The sequence below is a fragment of the Apis florea genome, unplaced genomic scaffold, assembly GCF_048593485.1.
Source record: "Apis florea isolate Af1SG1 unplaced genomic scaffold, ASM4859348v1 contig_3785_pilon, whole genome shotgun sequence".
Lineage (NCBI taxonomy): Eukaryota > Metazoa > Arthropoda > Insecta > Hymenoptera > Apidae > Apis > Apis florea.
Genome location: NW_028256852.1, coordinates 221,153 through 240,209, shown reverse-complemented (window position 1 = coordinate 240,209; position 19,057 = coordinate 221,153). Strand labels below are relative to the sequence as shown.

The 19,057-nt window shown below is 19.6% G+C and overlaps 4 protein-coding genes across 12 annotated transcripts; 2 read left to right on the top strand and 2 right to left on the bottom strand.

Moving 5' to 3' along the window:
* Positions 1–93: 93 nt before the first annotated feature.
* Positions 94–2,193, bottom strand: l(1)G0320 (signal sequence receptor subunit 1 l(1)G0320). The gene is made up of 5 exons (XM_012489331.3): positions 1,895–2,193; positions 1,365–1,532; positions 1,022–1,281; positions 679–946; positions 94–598 (listed from the first exon to the last, which is right to left on the bottom strand). The coding sequence occupies exons 1-5, from the start codon at positions 1,956–1,958 to the stop codon at positions 534–536; spliced, it is 825 nt and encodes a 274-aa protein (XP_012344785.2). The 5' UTR covers positions 1,959–2,193; the 3' UTR covers positions 94–533.
* mRpL46 (mitochondrial ribosomal protein L46) lies at positions 2,115–4,111 on the top strand. The gene is made up of 4 exons (XM_031917823.2): positions 2,115–2,991; positions 3,136–3,471; positions 3,538–3,680; positions 3,745–4,111. Exons 1-4 carry the CDS (start codon positions 2,937–2,939, stop codon positions 4,015–4,017), a joined length of 807 nt encoding a protein of 268 aa, XP_031773683.1. The 5' UTR covers positions 2,115–2,936; the 3' UTR covers positions 4,018–4,111.
* A 95-nt stretch (positions 4,112–4,206) lies between these two features.
* On the bottom strand, positions 4,207–6,059 carry LOC100869191 (18S rRNA (guanine-N(7))-methyltransferase). Of its 4 annotated transcripts, none has more exons than XM_086915462.1 (6): positions 5,651–6,059; positions 5,381–5,559; positions 5,284–5,321; positions 5,017–5,195; positions 4,512–4,938; positions 4,207–4,420 (listed from the first exon to the last, which is right to left on the bottom strand). In XM_086915462.1, the coding sequence occupies exons 2-6, from the start codon at positions 5,417–5,419 to the stop codon at positions 4,276–4,278; spliced, it is 828 nt and encodes a 275-aa protein (XP_086771588.1). In that variant the 5' UTR covers positions 5,420–5,559; positions 5,651–6,059; the 3' UTR covers positions 4,207–4,275. The 4 variants fall into 4 exon arrangements, with proteins under 4 accessions (XP_086771588.1, XP_086771590.1, XP_003695735.1 ...); XM_086915464.1 differs by having other exon boundaries at positions 5,017–5,106; positions 5,651–5,849; XM_003695687.4 differs by having other exon boundaries at positions 5,381–5,888.
* A 1,349-nt stretch (positions 6,060–7,408) lies between these two features.
* LOC100864764 (uncharacterized) lies at positions 7,409–13,718 on the top strand. 6 transcript variants are annotated; one of them, XM_086915457.1, is made up of 7 exons: positions 7,409–7,776; positions 10,967–11,114; positions 11,185–11,434; positions 12,173–12,394; positions 12,524–12,673; positions 12,872–13,091; positions 13,182–13,718. In XM_086915457.1, the coding sequence occupies exons 3-7, from the start codon at positions 11,216–11,218 to the stop codon at positions 13,493–13,495; spliced, it is 1,125 nt and encodes a 374-aa protein (XP_086771583.1). In that variant the 5' UTR covers positions 7,409–7,776; positions 10,967–11,114; positions 11,185–11,215; the 3' UTR covers positions 13,496–13,718. The 6 variants fall into 6 exon arrangements, with proteins under 6 accessions (XP_086771583.1, XP_086771584.1, XP_086771582.1 ...); XM_086915458.1 differs by having other exon boundaries at positions 7,413–7,776; positions 10,949–11,114; positions 11,188–11,434; XM_086915456.1 differs by having other exon boundaries at positions 7,594–7,776; positions 10,949–11,114.
* Positions 13,719–19,057: the final 5,339 nt, after the last annotated feature.

Here is a 19,057-nt window from a genome sequence, read left to right as displayed (position 1 = left end):
TACTTCTACACTTGCTAGCACAAAATATTTTTAAATTATATTAAATTATAATTATGGAATTATCAAAATTCTATATTATAAATAATATATAAATAAATTATACAAAATTATTTTATTAATATAACATTTCTTCAGAGATCAATAACAAAATAAACAATGATTATAAGATATATATATATTGGTGTGATTTATAAATAGCAGTGCATGAAAATTGTATTACTTACATAAAACAATTATATGTTCTGATTTGCATTATCTCTTTTTTTCTTGATTGTCATGAATGTCATAACATTTTATAACATTCAAAATAAATTACAAATTTTATTTTATGTTTCATTACAAAGTATAATGTAAGCCATTTGTTTTAGATATCTTAAATACATAATAATGATGGTAAATTCTCATTTTAATATATCATGAATGCAAAAATGTGAAAATTTTTTGTTAAAGAATTATCATAAATGTGAAATCATACTTCCTCTTTTATTTACACATGATAGTCACACACACGCAGACGCACGCATATATTAATATCAGTCATCAGTTCTTTTAACTTTTCGTTGCCTAGGACTTTGTCTAGGAGTTCTAGGAGATTTATCTATAAAGAAACATTTTTTTAAAATTTATTTAAAAAAAAATATTATTTTAAACTTAATTTTTAAAATATATAGTACTTACTAATTCTATTTAATGTTTCTTTTGGTAACCAATCATAATCTACATTATTAGGATTGGAAGTACCCATTTCAACAGGTGTTTTACGAGTACTAGAAGATCGAGATTTACGGCCAAGAGATGAAAGAAGTTGTTGCCCTCCTACAAGTGTTAATATTACACATGCTGCCAGAAAAACATATAAGAAAATTGTTTCTCCATCAAGACCATCATCCAATTCTATTATTTGCACAGTTTCATTATAGACAGCTTCATTGAAGCTAATACCATTCTGTGAAATTATAGATTCAGTAATTTTTTGAACAATTATGTTTGAAAATGAATATTATATTATAATATTACATACAGCATCTCTATAATTCAAATTAATATTAAAGCCGAAAGGTCTCCCAGCAAGATTTTCTGATGGAATAAACGAATATGCTAATGTTGCTTCATGTTTTGGTTTTACAATTTTGTTGTATATAACAGTTGAAAAATTTTGAATATAAAAATTAAAATTCATTGCATAACGGAAAGAAGCATCTACAGATTCAAGAACAAAATCAGATTCTCCTTTATTGGTGAAACCGACAAGAAATTCAACTAAATTTCCAGCTGGTAATTCTAAAAAATCAAATGAAATATTAATTTCCAATTTCACAAGTAAAAAAATATATTCTATGATTTCAAAAGATTTATATATATACCTAATGTTGATAATCCATTGTAAACTGGTTTAGTAAATAATATAGTTGTATCTGCATCAGATGAAGCAGTAGTTATTTCATCTTCTGGTTCTTCATCTGTTATTATAGAATTATCTTCGCCTTCAATATCTACGATATCATCTATATTTTCATCTTCTTGAGCATAAACTATAATGAAAATTAAAAACATGCATTCATAACATAATTATTTATATATAATTTATTTATAAATTATTGTTTATTTATAAACAAATACAAATTTAAACATTAATATAATCAATATAATTATAAAAAAATATTATAAAATATCATTTATATATAAATTTATTTTATTATTTATTATGAAAAATATTACTTTAATTGATATTTTAAAAAACTGTGTTAATATGTTTAATATAAATTACATATAAAAGAAAAAAATAAAAACGAAAAAAATATAATTTTTCCATATGTTTTTCAAATACATTACAAATATTTTAAATATAAATTGTAAAATAAATATTAATTAATATTTCATTATTGTTTATTACCTCTATTCATTGTAAAAGTAATTGTTGAAATGAAAATTAATAAAAAAATGCTAAACTTCTTCATTTCGTTGCCTTGTTTTAAAACTAACTTTTCTGTTATAAAAATCGATTTATCCCTGTTCTTGAACACTCACTTCAAAGCAACATTCAACTACGCTGCTTGAAAATAGCAGTACCGGCTACCATCTCTGCAACGTGGAAGGACAGCAACGCAATCGTCAATCCTACAACGTGGAACATTAACGTAACGTTGGCATTAAGTAAAGAATATCAAACGTCAAAAATGATTTTGTCTTACCAACATGATAAATTTAATTACTACTAATTGTTCTTTTAAAATATTATATATCTTTCTATAGTGAAAATTTAAACGCGCCACATATGAATTCTACATATATATGAAACAATAAATATAGTAGTTTAATAGTATTTATTAAAAATTGTCATTATTATTTATATATTTCAATTTATTAAATAAATATTTATTATTTATTAAATAAATATTATTTATTTAGAAGAAAAAATATAGTTGAGATAAAATATTTATTAAAAAAATAAATAAATAAAATGTAAATAAAATAATATGAAATATCAATTAAATTATATAGGATATATAATTTAAATTTATTATTAATAAAATAAATTTATTATTAATATTAACATCAAATATAAAAATATTATGAATATAATTTTAAAAATTATTATTAAAATCGTGCAAGTTTGGATGAATTTTATTTTAATTAATATTTAAATTTTAATTATAACCAAGAACAAAGCAATTTAATTTTTCCCAAGGATAATAATCATAATTATAATTTTCGAGCTATATAACGATGTATATATGACGTCATTTTTTTTTCTTACAGTAGAGAATCCTTCCAGCAACTTTGTTTAATAACCTTAAAATTACAATTTTTATAGCTTCTAGAAATTCATAATATTATTTATTATTTATCACGTCTATTATTTATTTGTATTTATTTTATCTTTACTTTAACTCAAAAAAATTTTTAATTTTTCAAGTATCCTAAAGTATGAAACAATGATGTTTAAAAGAATTTTAACATTATGTACATCAAGTGCTTCGCCTTTAACATGTAAATTATTATAATTAAATTTATAAATTTATGATTTTTTACATTCGTTTTGTAAAACAATATATTTCAAAGTATTTAATATACATTTCATTTTCACATAATTTCATGAAATCATTTAGATTAAAGAAAATACATTTTATATAGGTATTTCATCAACATCAAAGGTTATATCTCGAACTCTTTCGGAACAAGATATAGATGTTTTGGAGAAATGGGATTTATTAAGTGCTGTTTGTTTGGAACGTCATCCAATAATTACAAAACCAATGTTAGATATAGAAGCAAGATATCAAAAAATGTTACAATATATAGAATTTGAAAATAGTATGATATCTGATTTTGAAATGCAAAAACAGAAGGAAAAAAATCAAAAAATAAAATTATCTGCATCTGAGAAGACAACTTCTACTCAAACAATACAAGATTTTGAAGATTCTTGGGAAGAAGAACTTACTAAGTTTAAATTTGCATCAAGAAGTGGTATAAATTTTAATGATTTTAAATAATTTAACCATATTTCTTATATCTAATTTACTTAAATTATAGAAAATGAAGAGGACAATACCATTGTATCATTGAAACGAAAATTAGATAAAAATTTAGTATTATTAGTAGAACAAAAAATTGGTACTTCAAACTTTTGGATTCCTCCACAAAGTAAAAGAAAACATGGAGAAAGTATGATACAAGTAAGAATTATATATATTTTATTTATTTTTTGTTTTATAATATAATTATCAATGTTTATTTCAGACTGCACATAGAACATTACAAGAACTATGTGGTAATAACATAAAAGTAAAATTTTATGGCAATGCACCAATTGGATTTTATCAATATAAATATCCTAAAAATATACAGGAAAAAGGTCAAGATGGGGCAAAAATTTTCTATTTTTTAGCAAAATATATAAGTGGAGATATTTCTTCTAATGTAAGACATTGTTGGTTAGATAGGAAAGAACTTAAAAAAACTACACATCCTGATGTTTATAATAGTTTGTCTAAATTCTTATTACCTGATTAAATCATTATAAAATACAAAACCTTAGAATATATATATAAAATAGAATTATCAATTATGTATTTTTCTTTGTATAATAAATGAAATATTTAAATGATTTTTAATTTTGTAATATTGAAATCTTTTTTTTTTTTATATAAATGCATTTTAAACACAATTAAAAATATAAGAAATAGAAAAATAGATAACAAATTTAATAAATAAATAAATATTTATTCTTTTGAAACAGAAATTAAAAATATATAAAAATTAGAAAAAATATTATAATTTTCCACACCTTTTCCTTCCTGTATATTTTGAGTCTTCTCGTACTTTCTTTCCTTGTTTTCGACGTCTTTCTTTCTTTTCCATAATCCAATTTTTGCTACTTTTTAACGATTTATTTTTGGCTTTTTTTATTTGTTCTCTAAAAAAATAAGAATTAATAAGTAAGACTAAAAAAAAAAAAAATGTTTAAGATTTCATTTAATATAAATTAAAGAAATTTAGAACTTAACCTTCTAGATGTGTAAGATATAACAGACTCAGTATCATTAACACCTAAAGCTGATGGAAGAATAGTAAATCCACCTATCATTAATACCAAGAAATATTTTTTTGCTTTGGTACTGTTTGGAAAATCAACAACTACACCCCCATAAAAACCTGCTTTTGTTGCTTGTGTTGTAATTAATTCAATTTGTTCACTATTTTCAGGATAAAATTGAAATACAGCTCTAGCTGATCTTGATAAGCATGAAAATAATGTAGAAAAAAATTTGTATAATCGTTTTGAAGGATCATGAGTATTTTTATCTGCATTACATAACCATTGTAATGCAGAAATGCTTATTGCTCCATCAAAACTTCCTGCTTTAAATGGCATTCCTTGACCCATATCTCCTAAAATTAAATCTCCATCCACTTCTCTTTCTAAAGCTATTTCTATAAAATATTTGTATTAAAAATAATTAAAATTATGTGAAATATAATTTATTAAAATAACATTTTGCATATACTTGCCAAGCATTGCATGAGATATATCAATTCCTATCCATATATGTCCGTATTTCTCAATTACACTGCCACTTAATCCTGAGCCACAACCAATATCTAAGAGTAAAATAGTTTTATCATGTGGTAGTAAAAGAAGTTCTAGAGCACGTCTACACATTTGCTCTTGTATATCTATCATGCGAGAACTATAAAGAGCAAATTTATATTTGTTTAAAGTAGAGTATAGAAGGATATAATTATTAAAAAAAAAAGTATTATTATTAAAAATCTTACTTTTGAGTATATTTTCGAGCTTCGGATTCATCGTAAAACTATAATAAAAATAAATACTTGAAATTCATAATATAACCAATTTAAAATTTATTCTTACCAATTCAGGTGGAGCTAAATGTTCTGGACGTTTCGACATTTTACACTATTTTTATTTTTATTATAATAATATATAGATAAATGTAGATCTTTAATTAAAACATATGCAGGATTACTGAAAAATTATATATTATTGTGGTTATGTTGATATCAATAACTTCAGTTCAACAAGAATTCTCACTGGAAATAATTGGTGAAAATTAAAAGGTGGAACAAGAAATAATAAGAAATATCCAAAGTTAGTTAAACATAGACTATATGATATTCCTACTATCAACTAAATATAATTTAATTTTTCTGTAGTGAATTTCCATACGAAAAAAATATATAACATCTTATTGTTCTCATTACTAGGATATAATGATGCATAACTTTCATGAAAACTTGTTGCAATTTGCAAGCCTTTTTTATCAGAATTTTTGAATTATGTAATTTACAATGTTATAATGCATTGAATTTATTTTAATTTTGCTGTTTTGAAGTTTCAATTTCAAAATAATAGGGATTTTAAAAATTTGGAAGACAAATATTTAATATTTTTGTATTAATATAATTTAAAATTTATAATAATAATAATAAATATTTTATAGACAATAATGATATATAGATAAAATATATATATCATTATAGATAAAATAAATGTTTTGAACATTGAAGATAAAAAAAAATTAATATTTGCTATATTCAAATGCCCATTTATAAATTTTAAAATTTGTTTTGAAATTATAAATATTTACAGATTTTTACATTTTTATAAGTTTCAAGTATAAGTTTCAAAGTAATAAAATTGTAATATATTGCCTGTTTTTTGAATATTTTATGTTTTTAATTTTATTTTGATTGTTGAATAACAATTTTTTTTATATAATAAATAATTTATATAAAAATAACACGAATAATAAAAAAAATACTTTCTTTAGAATCTGTTGTTATTAGTATCAAAATTTTAAAAATAATAAAAAAAAGTATGGATTTAAATTGAAAAAGTTAAAAACTTTAAAAAATAATAAAATTTTATATTAATATTAAAAAATTTTATCATTATAATTTATATTCATTAAATTTTATTATTATTAATGAAAATATTAAAAAATTACTGTTCAATGAAAAATTTTCATATTCATTACAATTTTTAATGGCAGAAATAGTTTTGGATGGAACTAAACTTACCAGAATATGGTATACAAACTTATTAAAATATATTAATTAAATATAACTTATAATATAAAACTTATTAAAATATATTAATTAAATATAAAACAAAATTTCATAGAGAAATTTTAGCTTGAATAAATGATAAGTGTTACCATTTTATTTTTTCGGAATTAAAAAAAAGATTTGTTACAATTAAATATAAGTAAATTTTGATATTAATATAATTGAAAAACTTAAAGAGAAATTAATTTTTAAAAACATTGCTGACATAGTGATTTTACATATTTTAATATTCCAGAGATTTTAGTGCAATAAAAATATATTTTTCAATCATAATATAAATAAAAATAAGATATAAAAATAAATTAAAAACAGAAATAATAAATATAATTATAAGACTACAAGAATTTCAAAAATAAAAACTGCCACACAAAAAAAAATAAAAATATGTTAGAATATTTTTATATTATTTAATTTTAACATATACAAAAAATTATATCAAAAAAATTAACTGATATTTTACTTTCTAAAGCAAATTACACAGAACAAAATGATTATTAAAAAATAAATTTGTAAATTGTATATATTATATAATATTATATTATTGTAAATTTTTTTATATTTGTATTCATTTATATATTCATGTTTTATTATGTAAATTTATATTTAAGTTATCTATTGTATATTATATTATATTATGTATTTTTATAATAAATATTTTTATTTCTTTACTATTTTGTTTTTTCTTTTATATTTGATTAATATTACATATATTTTGGTTTATTTCATTTATTCAACAAAAACACATTTTTAAACTCCAAATGGTTTTATATTAAAGTATTATAAATTTGTAACGATTCGAGAAATTGCAAACGTAGGTTGGTGTCCTTGGTATGCTAATCCTCTTTTATCAAAGTGCGCGCATATTCAAAATAAAATTTTGAATTTTTGCTATTTAATATTTTTTATTTTCAAATCTATTTCGAAATTTAAAGAATCTCACTTCAATTTTAAATTTTGATATCAACTTTTTTCTTTGTTGATTACGAACTTTTTCAGTTTTTTCTCGAAATCTATTTCTATAGAATGTTGGGTTAAATTCCATTTTGCTTTTTTTCTCGTTTTATTCACAAGTTGAAGATGGAAAAAAATTATCATTGCATATATATAAGTGAAAAATGCATATGATTGAAAATGCATATAAATGAAAAATCCAAATGAAGTATGCATCGAAAGAATATGGTAACTAAAAATTTTAATTTAATTTTCCATGTGGCGCATAAATAAAAACACAAAACAAAATATATCATGAAAAACTTGATATTTTCAGAGGTCATATGCCTCAAAATAGTTAATTTGATTTGATTGAATAATAAATTAAAAATATAAATTAGAAATAATAAATTAATTTTAAAAATTCATTAAATGGAATGTTTATCTTTCAATTTTTCTTCTACTCACCGAACAAATAATATATGCTTTATTATTACATCCACTTAGCCAATTTCAAAAAACTGCTTTTATTTTATTTCAATATCATGAAAATTAGATTTACAAATAGATATTAATATTGTTAAAACCAAATTCATGTGATAACACGAGTTAGTTCTGACAATTCTGTATAGTTTATGTACAAAATTCTAATTGTAACAAAGCAATAATTAATAAATTCAATACTGCAAATCATATTTAAATAAATATTAATTAAATTAGATTATTATTTATAAAAAAAATAATGTTTTTTATCAACAGATATTAAAAAAAAACAGATATAAATAATAAAATAATTTTTTGTAATAATTACTTAAATCTATTTTTATATTTTTAAAATGATAACTCCTTGATCAAGTTTTGTCATCAAAATTACCAAATTTGATATAGGATTTATTAAGTTTATTAAGTCTATTAACAAATTGACATTAAAAGTATGTCAAAATTTATATTAAGACTTATATCAAATCTATAATATTTTTTATAATATTCTTATAACAATACATTAAATCAAGTCTTGATGGCAAAAATATATCAAGTTTTATTATATTTTTTATATAAAACTTAATAAAAATTTGCTACAGTCATATTTTTTGAAATTTATAATAAATGTTACAAAATTTAAAAAAAAAAATAATATATTAGAAAAATATGATAATAATAGAGCAATATCAAATGCAACATATATACATATATATGTTTATAACAGTTATTACAATACATAATAAAATGACATAAGACTTATATTATTAAAATTTATCTATTTTTATTTTTTGCTTTCAAATAGAAGTAACTATTGTTATTCATTAATGGATTTACATACATTAATAATTAATTTAATTATATTACATACTTGAAAACATCATGTTCGTATTAATTTTATATATTTATATATTTATATATGTCGTATTATTAAATAATAATATAAATTTATGAAATATAAATATGAAATATCAAAATTACAAAAGTAATACAAGTAATAAATCAGTAAAATTAAAATATAAGTATGTTTATACAAAGATATTACAATATTTTTTTATATTATACTATATATATAATATATGATAAAAAACATTATATATATTATACTAATAATATGTTTTTTATTTATAGAATAAATTTATCATTGAACGTAGTAGTTTCTAATTTTAAAATAGCTTTTATAAAATAAGTACATTCTTCTCCCATATAGTATGCACAAATTATATTTCTTTTTTTTATAATTAATATCATTTATTATTGAATAAATTTTAATATTAATATTAATGTGTCTAATTTTTTTTTTATTAATTTGTATTAAGGTACAGGATGTAAATTAGATATTGAATAACAATGAATACACAATTTTTTCTAAATATTATATGATTATGCAAAAAAAGATTTCAAAGAACAGAAATAGCAAAAAATAAAACAATTATTTATTAGCAAAACAATTTACATAGAGCAAAATTAAGAATTGTAATCTTAATCTAATTTTTATTTGCTACATACATTGTAAAAAAAAATACATAAATAATATTGTGCATAAAGTATTATTATAAAAATATTTTTATAATTAAAATATTTAAAAGATTTTTAAATAAAAAATTTGCTATAGTTTTGTAATAAATTTAGCATTTAAAACAGATTGCAACACTAAAATTAATTTGTTGTTAAAATTTTATATAAAAATTTGACATTAAAATCGATTAATGGCGATGTAAATGGATATAAATTTTGTGAATGTTTAATGCTATCTTTTAACCAAATTGATTACTCTAATATCATTCACAATGAAAATAAAAAAATTATTAAAAGCTTATATTTGAAATTATAATAGAATTATATATAAGTTTAATTTATACTTAAAATTATAATTCTACAGTTTGTATAATTATTTTATTTCATATTATTAGATAAAAAATATTAAATCATATATATGTTATTTCTGTATACAAATCGCTATGTATGTAATTTATATTACATACTTACTATAAGTAATAATATAATTCAAAAATTTTTTAAGAAAAAATGTTTTAGGTAGGATTTTAAAAATTTTAATTGTTATAAAAATGCGTAAGAATATCATATCAAAATGTAAAATTCGAAAATTTTTTTGGAAATTTATTTACAAAATTTCACCAATAAAATATATAAACAATAACGGTTGGTTATATCAATAATTCGAAAGAAATTGTAAATTTTGAATTACATTATTTTTTTAGTAAGTGTGTGATATATAATTGTTTTATTTATATTTCAAAAATTCTTTTATTTATCTCTTTAATTTAAATTATTGATTTATGTTATTAAATAAAAACAATATAATAATATTATTGTAACTATATTATTATTATCATTATCTGTATTATGTGCATTAATTTCAATTTTTCGAACAATATTGTAAAATTTAAATTAACATTTAAATGAGCATTTAAGATATCAAATATACACGTAAAATAATACAATTTTTAAAATATTTTTATAATCTTAAACATAATATTTTCTGAAAATATTTTCACAAAATAAATTTATAAAATTAATTCATAAAAATTATTTTTTGATTTTATAATATTCTTTATGAAAGATATAATATGTGACATTAATATAAATATTTTTCGATGCTATGTTATATAAGATAGAAAATATATTTTTTTAATATATACACTGTTTTTTTATATTCTTTCTGTTAAATAAAATATTAAAATGATAATAAATTTATTGCATAAAAATTTACTGATCTATTCTTATTGTATAATAATTTTATAAATATAAAAATAGAGAAAAATTTACTAAATGAAATAATGGAATAATATTATACAAAATGTAAAATATCAAAATTGAAAAACAATTGACTAATCATATTGTTGTAATTTTAGATACAAATATACTTAATTTCATATAATTAAAAAACATTATATATATATATTATGTGGAAATGTAGATATAGTTATATTTAAAGTGCGCATGAGTAAGTAGAACCAGACAACCTCAGAGATGCAAAGATAATTTCTGTAAAGATGGAAGGGATGGAAACCTATAGATGAGATGAAATGGGGTAGTTGAAAGTGGAACCTTAGCAGTTGATAGTAGACACTTGATAATCGCGGGTAGGTAGATTAAAAAATTACGAAATATAATCACTTAAAGTTATTTATAATAAACTACAAATTATTACAGTAGATTACAAGAAATTCTCGAATTATTTGTTATGGAGTTACGCGAAATGAATCGTACTTTTGACAGTGCAGAAGAAACTACAGAACTTTTATCGCCATCTCATCGTGATAACATGGAAATTGAAAGTTATTTTATCGGATACGCTATTCAAAAAGAAATGATAAATCGCAATCGATGTCCTGCTAGTCGCCGTTTACTTAGTCAAACGGCTCACTTAGCGGATTTTAATCTTGCTAATGGTAATCAGAAGGTGGAGTATCTTATTTCTTTTTCTTCATTTGCTATTTTTTACATAACAAATTATACAATATATATATATATATATACATAATATATACAAAAAAATATATATATATATATATAAATACAAAATTTCGGATTAAATGATATGAGAATAAATGTGACTAATAAATCTTAAATATATATATATATAAATATATTTTAAAGTCAAAACAGATTTTTTAAATTTTTTAAAAGAATGTGTATATAAATAATGCATATATGTTTGAAAATATGCATAAATTATTATTATATTTGTTTATATTGTAATAAATATTATAATAATTATATATATAATAAATATTATATAATCATCATCAATGATAAAATTCGTTATTTTCAATGAAAAAATATAATAATTGGCCTTTTAATTGAAAATATTTGCTATAAATTAAGTTATTAAATTAAATATATATAGTATATTAAATCTTATCAAAGTTTGATGAGAATTTTGTAATTGTATCTTGAATTTAAACAATAATTTCAATTTATGCACATTATACAAACATTCCATAATTTATTAATTTAATAAAATATTAATTATTATTAATGAAATATAGTTATTACAATTACATTATCAAAATTATATAAGAAGAAATAACTAAATAGCATGGAAAATATAACGATTATTTAATTAATATAATTTAAATCAAAACGAAGTAAATATATATTAGAAGATTTCAAAAATCATAATGATTTGATATTTTAGGATATTGGTATTAGTATGATTCATACTTCGAACGCAAATTGGCCACCTTCTAGAAAGAGAGAAGAAGCAAAAGCATTAGAAAATCTTCGAAAAAGAGTGGAACAATCGAAATTGTACAAAACAAATCGAATTTCAGATACTTGTGGATCGATTTCCGTTTCTTCAGTTTTGAATAATGATCAAATTCAACAGCTTGGTAATCGACCGAAATTATTAAAAAAGGTGAGAGAATGAAATTTTTTAACAATTTAGGTTGAATGTTTAGAAAGCTAATCAAAAACAAAATGAACAAGTGATTATTCTCTTAAAACAACATATTTTTATTGGCTCTTTTTTGTCGATATTACATAGATCCTAAGTAATAGGCCGATGAGTATCGCACATGATAGTAACGATTTGGAGACTAAATGGCGAGATAGCGAATTTATAACAGAATGTTTATGTTGGCATAATGTTTATCGGCAAAGACATAATGCACCACCTTTAACAATATTGCCGCAGGTAAAATTAATGTTTGAATGTATAAGAGAAAAAATAATATAAAAAAGAAAAGAAAAATTGATATTATTTTTTATCATTATTATAAGAAAAAAATTAAAAACAAAAACAGAAAATGAAAAATTTTATATATACATATCTATATTATAAATATGTAAGAAAATCAATTATTAGTAATATGAATTGAATTTTTTTTTTCAGTTATGTGAATATGCACAAACATGGGCCAATCATTTAGCGCATACGAACACATTTTACTATAGAAATGATCGAGAAGTAGGACAAAATCTATACTGTCGACCTGGTGGTGCTATTCCTTCTGATGTAACTGGACAAGATGTTACATCGTATTGGTATTCAGCGGTAAAGCAATATGATTTTTTAAAGGAACCAGATATTCTCCATGCTAATGTAAATGCAGGTATTTTCTTACATATTATAATTATAATATAAATTAATATAAATTATAGTTACAATGATGATAATATTTATCATAAATTTTTTATCACAGGTCATTTTACGCAGTTGATTTGGACAAGTAGTCGTTACTTTGGAGTTGGAAAAGCTCGCAGTAGAAGCGGAAAAATCATCGTAGTAGCTAACTATCAACCAGTTGGTAATATATCTGGTCAGTTTCAAAATAATGTATTACCTCCTTTACCTGAAAACATAAATATCGCTTTATCATCTCAACGACAACCATTTTCAAAAGTTTTTCGCGAACATTATGTTGCACCTGATTTACCTTTAGCATCATCTTCAGTACCGCTTTCGGATAGGATATCAACGGATAGTAATCGTTCTTCCATTAGCTCTACGCAATAATATAAACGTCCAAATTGTTTTTTTTGCGTTTGTACACGTGGATGGGATGGGCGATAATCAAATTTAATAATTTAATATCTTCTTTTTCTTATTTTATTCAATTTGATTAAAACAATAAAAATTTATGTAACATGATAACAAATACAAAGCAAAAGAGAACTAAAAATATGTTTGCAAAAATACAAATAACTATGAAACAGAATAAAAAATATATAAATCTAAATTAATAATTATTTCATCGTTTATAGCAATATTTATTTTTCTGTTCATGAAATAAGAATGAATAAAAGAAGAAAAAAAATACCTTAAATTGTTTTTTTAATTTTATTTTAAGACTAGCATGCAGTAAAATAGATATATGCAAATGTCTTGACTGATTCATATAAAAATTGGCAAAATCTGATGTTTGATAAATATCAACAGTAGTAAATAAAAAAGAATAATTATTTAGAAAATAGACTTATCATTTTTGAATATATTGTAGAAATTTACAAAACAGAAAATAATTTTTTTTTATATATGTAACTGCTCGACTTTTCTTTTTCAAAATAGTTTAAAAAAAATTTCTACTATTATATATTATTTTTTATTTCTCTATAAATATGTCTGTAACAACATATGTTATCATGTGCATAAGCATACTATTTTTATTAATATAAACATATTGCAGCAGTAGATAACTATATATAATAATAAAAAAATTGCTTTTTCATGAATTGTGATAAATTTAAAATAGCTTAACTTCATTTTATAATATTGTAGAAATTTACAAAACAGAAAATAATTTTTTTTTATATATGTAACTGCTCGACCTTTCTTTTTCAAAATAGTTTAAAAAAAATTTCTACTATTATATATTATTTTTTATTTCTCTATAAATATGTGTCTGTAACAACATATGTTATCATGTGCGTAAGCATACTATTTTTATTAATATAAACATATTGCAGCAGTAGATAACTATATATAATAATCAAAAAATTGCTTTTTCATGAATTGTGATAAATTTAAAATAGCTTAACTTCATTTTATAATGACCTTGGATATTTAGCAGAATATTATTGTCAGTATCCATAAAAAATTTGAAAATAAAATATGGAAATAAAATATAAAACAAATGAAATTACAATAAAGTTACATTAATACAATTATATTTATTTTATATAGCATTTATATAGTATTTATATAATAGTATTTATCTTTGTAATTTAAGAATTGTTTTATATTTTATTTTTTTGAATGAGTTTCAAGGATTTGTAGAATATTCAAATTTGGATAGAAGTTATTAAGAAAACTAATATTAATTTACCCATTATATATTTTGTTGCTATAATGTATTTATACAAATAATTGATAAGTAACAATTATATGCTTATATGTTATCATTAACACATATTAATAGATGAAATTCTATATAGAATAATATTTCTTTTGCAATTATTTTGAGACCGACCAATTACATGTATAGGAAAAAATTATCTAAAATGCAAATTTTTAGAATGTATTCAAAAATCATTGAAATTAAAAATAATGTTTAAACAATTTTCCAAATAATTATTCCAAAAAATTGATTAGTTATTTGATTATATATAATTTATAAGTAATTTTTTGTATATTCTATTATATATTTATCATCATCAAATTTTGATGAATTGATTGTTATTTGATTATGTGTAATTTATAAATAATTTTTTGTATATTATTCTTATATATTTATCATCATCAAATTTTCTTATCAATAAAATATATGACAAATATTAGCTTATGCATCAACGAAAAATAATAGATTATTCGTTTGCAATTATTTTCATTTTTAATTTATAGATATATATTATATTATATTATGATATATAAATAAACAAGATCTTGAAAGTTACAAATTTCGAGTTGAACAAAATATAAACGAAATATATACGCTTATATGATAAATATTGCTCATTAAATTTGTTCAATTCGAAAATCTTCTTTTCTTGACAATATATATGTATACATGACAGTATATATGTATACATGAGAGTATGTATATAGGCATAACATATTAAAAAATGAAAATGCTTTAAAAATATTTTATGAGTGAAATAAAAAATTATCTATGCTGTAAATCTTTTTTAAGTAACAGATAATATTTTTTAATGACTTTTACTTATTTCGTTTTGTATAATGTATTCGTTTTATAGAATATCCTATAAGTACAAATAGACAAATAGAAAAATTTTATGATTTAAAGTAAGATGAAAATTAAAAATAATATAAGAAATAATTAATGAAATTGTATTAAAATTATTATTTTCGAGAAAAATATAAATAAAAATCAATTAAAAATATATCTGATTAATTTCTTATTAAATAGAATTGATCACTATGTTCTATATATGAAAATAAATAAAAATTATGAAATAAAATTTTTCTGTTTTAAAAATTCATATTTGAAAAAATCAAATTTGAAAATTCGTTGAATATATTTATATCTGATTAATTGATTAAATATTTAGATAATTAAATATTTTTTAATTCAATTTTCTTAAAAATGAAAACAATAAAGAATATTATTAAATATTTTTTATTTATTCTTATTTTCATTATCTAATTATATTAATTCGAAAATTAGTTAATTTTATTTGAAAAATTTTCAAGCTGGATTCTCTCGAAAATTAATAATTCAATAAAATTTTATTTCTATCTTATTTTAAGCATAGATTCTTTTTGATTTATAACAATATAAATTATGGAATAGTCTATGTATAGTATATATATTATTGATGGATGATTGTTATTAAGATGAAAACATATTCGTTTAAAATTCATCGAAATCAATTTATTTGACTTGATAAATCTTATAAGTATGTATTTTTTTAGTGTCATTAAGTTTTATTAAATAATATATATTTTTTAATTATTTTCGTTTTTAATATTATATATATATATATATATATATATATATATATATATATAAAATACAATAAATCTTATATTGTAAATCAGTTCTATCCATCAATATGCTATACCTTTATAATATCAATAATATCATGTTTTTCCAATAATTATAAAATTGAAAATCGTTTAATGAAATAAAAGTTATGTATATACACTACATATACATTAAATTGTGGATTGATATAAATTTTTAATAATTATATACAATGTGTTAAAATATATTCGTAAAATACTTTCAAAGGGTTAATTTTAGAAATTAAAACAAATACAAAAATTAGTATTTAAAATAAATAAAGTAGTATTTAAAAATTTAAAAATATCGATTAAAGTTTATTTATTAAATAATGAATAAACTGAAATAATGAATAAATTGAAATTTATATTAGAAGATATATGAAGACAAATATAGAGTGAAATGACTCAATCTTAGTTATATCTTGTTTTTACTTTGTCTTTAATCTTAAATTGCTTATGATTTAATAAATAAATTCTAATCGAAACTTTTGTATACTAAGTTCTGCATTTATTTTGGTCTTTTTCCAAATGAAAACTAAATATATTCCACGAATATATTAATATGTATATGTATATTTAAATGTTATATATTATATATTTTTAACAAAATTTTTTCTTTCGAATTAAAAAGTTATTTTATAATCAATATTGATTGGGTTGTTTTGTTTATATATACATATTATATAAGATTTTTTTAAATAAATATAAAATAATATTTTTCAAAAAGTTAACATATATTTGTGAATTTTTTTTAAATAAATATATTATATTATATTATATATAAATATATTATATTATATATATACTATATAAATATTCGGATAATTATTTAGAATAAAAGTTCTTATCAATTTTAATGATTTTTATATAAATGCTGCAGAAATCAATATTTTGAACTTTTTTTTTTGTCTTTCGCTTTGAATTTTCAATATATTTGCAAAAAAAGATTGTTATTATTATATAGAATTTTTTTTATACATATATATCTCTTATATATGTACGTTCGTAACTACGTATGCATAAATATGCAATTCTTTATGAATGTAAAAATGGATCCACGGAATGCAAAAATAAAATATAAAATAACTCTTGCTAAAGTTATAATAAATATCAGCATTATTCTTGTAATTTTATCGTTGTATCTATTAGTATCTATCGTTGTAATTTTGATCTTTGTAATTTCAATCACCCAAGGATTATTTTATATTTTATTTTTACTCAACATTTATTCAACATAATCTATAAATAAGTATATTTTTGACCGATCCATTACATATTATATATTATACATTATCCATTATCCATTATACAATTATTTTGGATGCTATCCAGTATAATGTATTTATAAGAACAATAAATAAATAATAATTGTAGACAACCATAGAAAATATATAAAAGAAATTTTATATAATAATAGCAATTTTTTTCCAAAAATTTAAAAAATTAAGATCGAGTAGCAAAAAATTATTCAAAATGTTAATTTTTGCAACATATCCAAAAATCATGAAAATTGGTAAAGATTTCCTTCCTATTCAAATAATTATTTATAATTTTTTTGAATATTTACTTATATAATGAAAAACATATAATTGCTTGATCTAGTTCCCATGCAAAAAGTAATTAAATAATACTATTAAATAATATTATAATATTTAAGCATAATAATTTAAGCATAATTTAAATACTAATGAATTAAATAAAAAAAAATAGATGCTTTAGAGAAAATAAAAAAAAGAAATATATATGAAAATATAATATATAAAATTCATGTACTGATGATGAATAACAAAATGGAAAATATTATGTTGCATATCAGTATAAACAAGCAAGTATTACATTGTTACAAAATTGTTATAAAATTTAATCTTAAATGATCTTATATGCAAAATCAATCGATTGTATTTGTCAGTTTTTATCATCACATTAAAAAAAAAATAGATTTCTATTGAAACAATTTGATATAAGTGTAATGAAGTAATAAATGAAGTAATGATATAAATAATGGATAATATCTATGAATAATATAAATAAGTAAATAATTAATAAAGTAAATATATTTTCTTTTAACTAGTATTCAGATTTGGCTTATTGAAATTAGCTTAAACAATTATTCGAATTTAAAAAAGAATATTTATTTTTGTGTGTATTATATGATTGTCACAATATCAATGATATAATATACTGTAATTTTCGGTTTATTTCAGTAATCGTATCAAAACAAAAAATATGACATTGATATGCTATATTGGTAAAACATGAACGATCACAATAGAAATAAGTAAACAATCGATAATGATGGCAAAAGAATAAAAAACAGTAGGTTTATATTTTATTATTATATTATATTATTATTATATTATATTACATTTTCTAATAAATTTTTATTTCACGCATGGTGAAATATGCTTATCCATTAATATATAATGCAATATTATATGTTCAAAAAACTCACTTTAAATATTTATATAAATACTATTGTATACTGTATCAAAAGCTTATGTTTTCATATAGATTTGAATGGATTTTTTTAACCATTTTATTATGACATTATATAAAAACAAAAGAAAAAATAATTAAACAAATTCGTAGTTTATAATTTTGAAAAAAATTAGA

Coding starts and splice junctions, on each gene's coding strand:
- mRpL46 (XM_031917823.2), top strand. CDS start 2,937: ATGATGTTTAAAAGAATTTTAACATTATGTACATCAAGTGCTTCGCCT. Junction 2,992..3,135: donor AAGTGCTTCGCCTTTAACAT/GTAAATTATTAT, acceptor CATTTTATATAG/GTATTTCATCAACATCAAAG. Junction 3,681..3,744: donor ATGGAGAAAGTATGATACAA/GTAAGAATTATA, acceptor TGTTTATTTCAG/ACTGCACATAGAACATTACA.
- LOC100869191 (XM_086915462.1), bottom strand. CDS start 5,419: ATGTCGAAACGTCCAGAACATTTAGCTCCACCTGAATTG. Junction 4,939..5,016: donor TATATCTCATGCAATGCTTG/GCAAGTATATGC, acceptor AATATTTTATAG/AAATAGCTTTAGAAAGAGAA. Junction 4,421..4,511: donor ATATCTTACACATCTAGAAG/GTTAAGTTCTAA, acceptor TTATTTTTTTAG/AGAACAAATAAAAAAAGCCA.
- LOC100864764 (XM_086915457.1), top strand. CDS start 11,216: ATGGAGTTACGCGAAATGAATCGTACTTTTGACAGTGCAGAAGAAACT. Junction 12,674..12,871: donor CTTTAACAATATTGCCGCAG/GTAAAATTAATG, acceptor TTTTTTTTTCAG/TTATGTGAATATGCACAAAC. Junction 13,092..13,181: donor CCATGCTAATGTAAATGCAG/GTATTTTCTTAC, acceptor TTTTTATCACAG/GTCATTTTACGCAGTTGATT.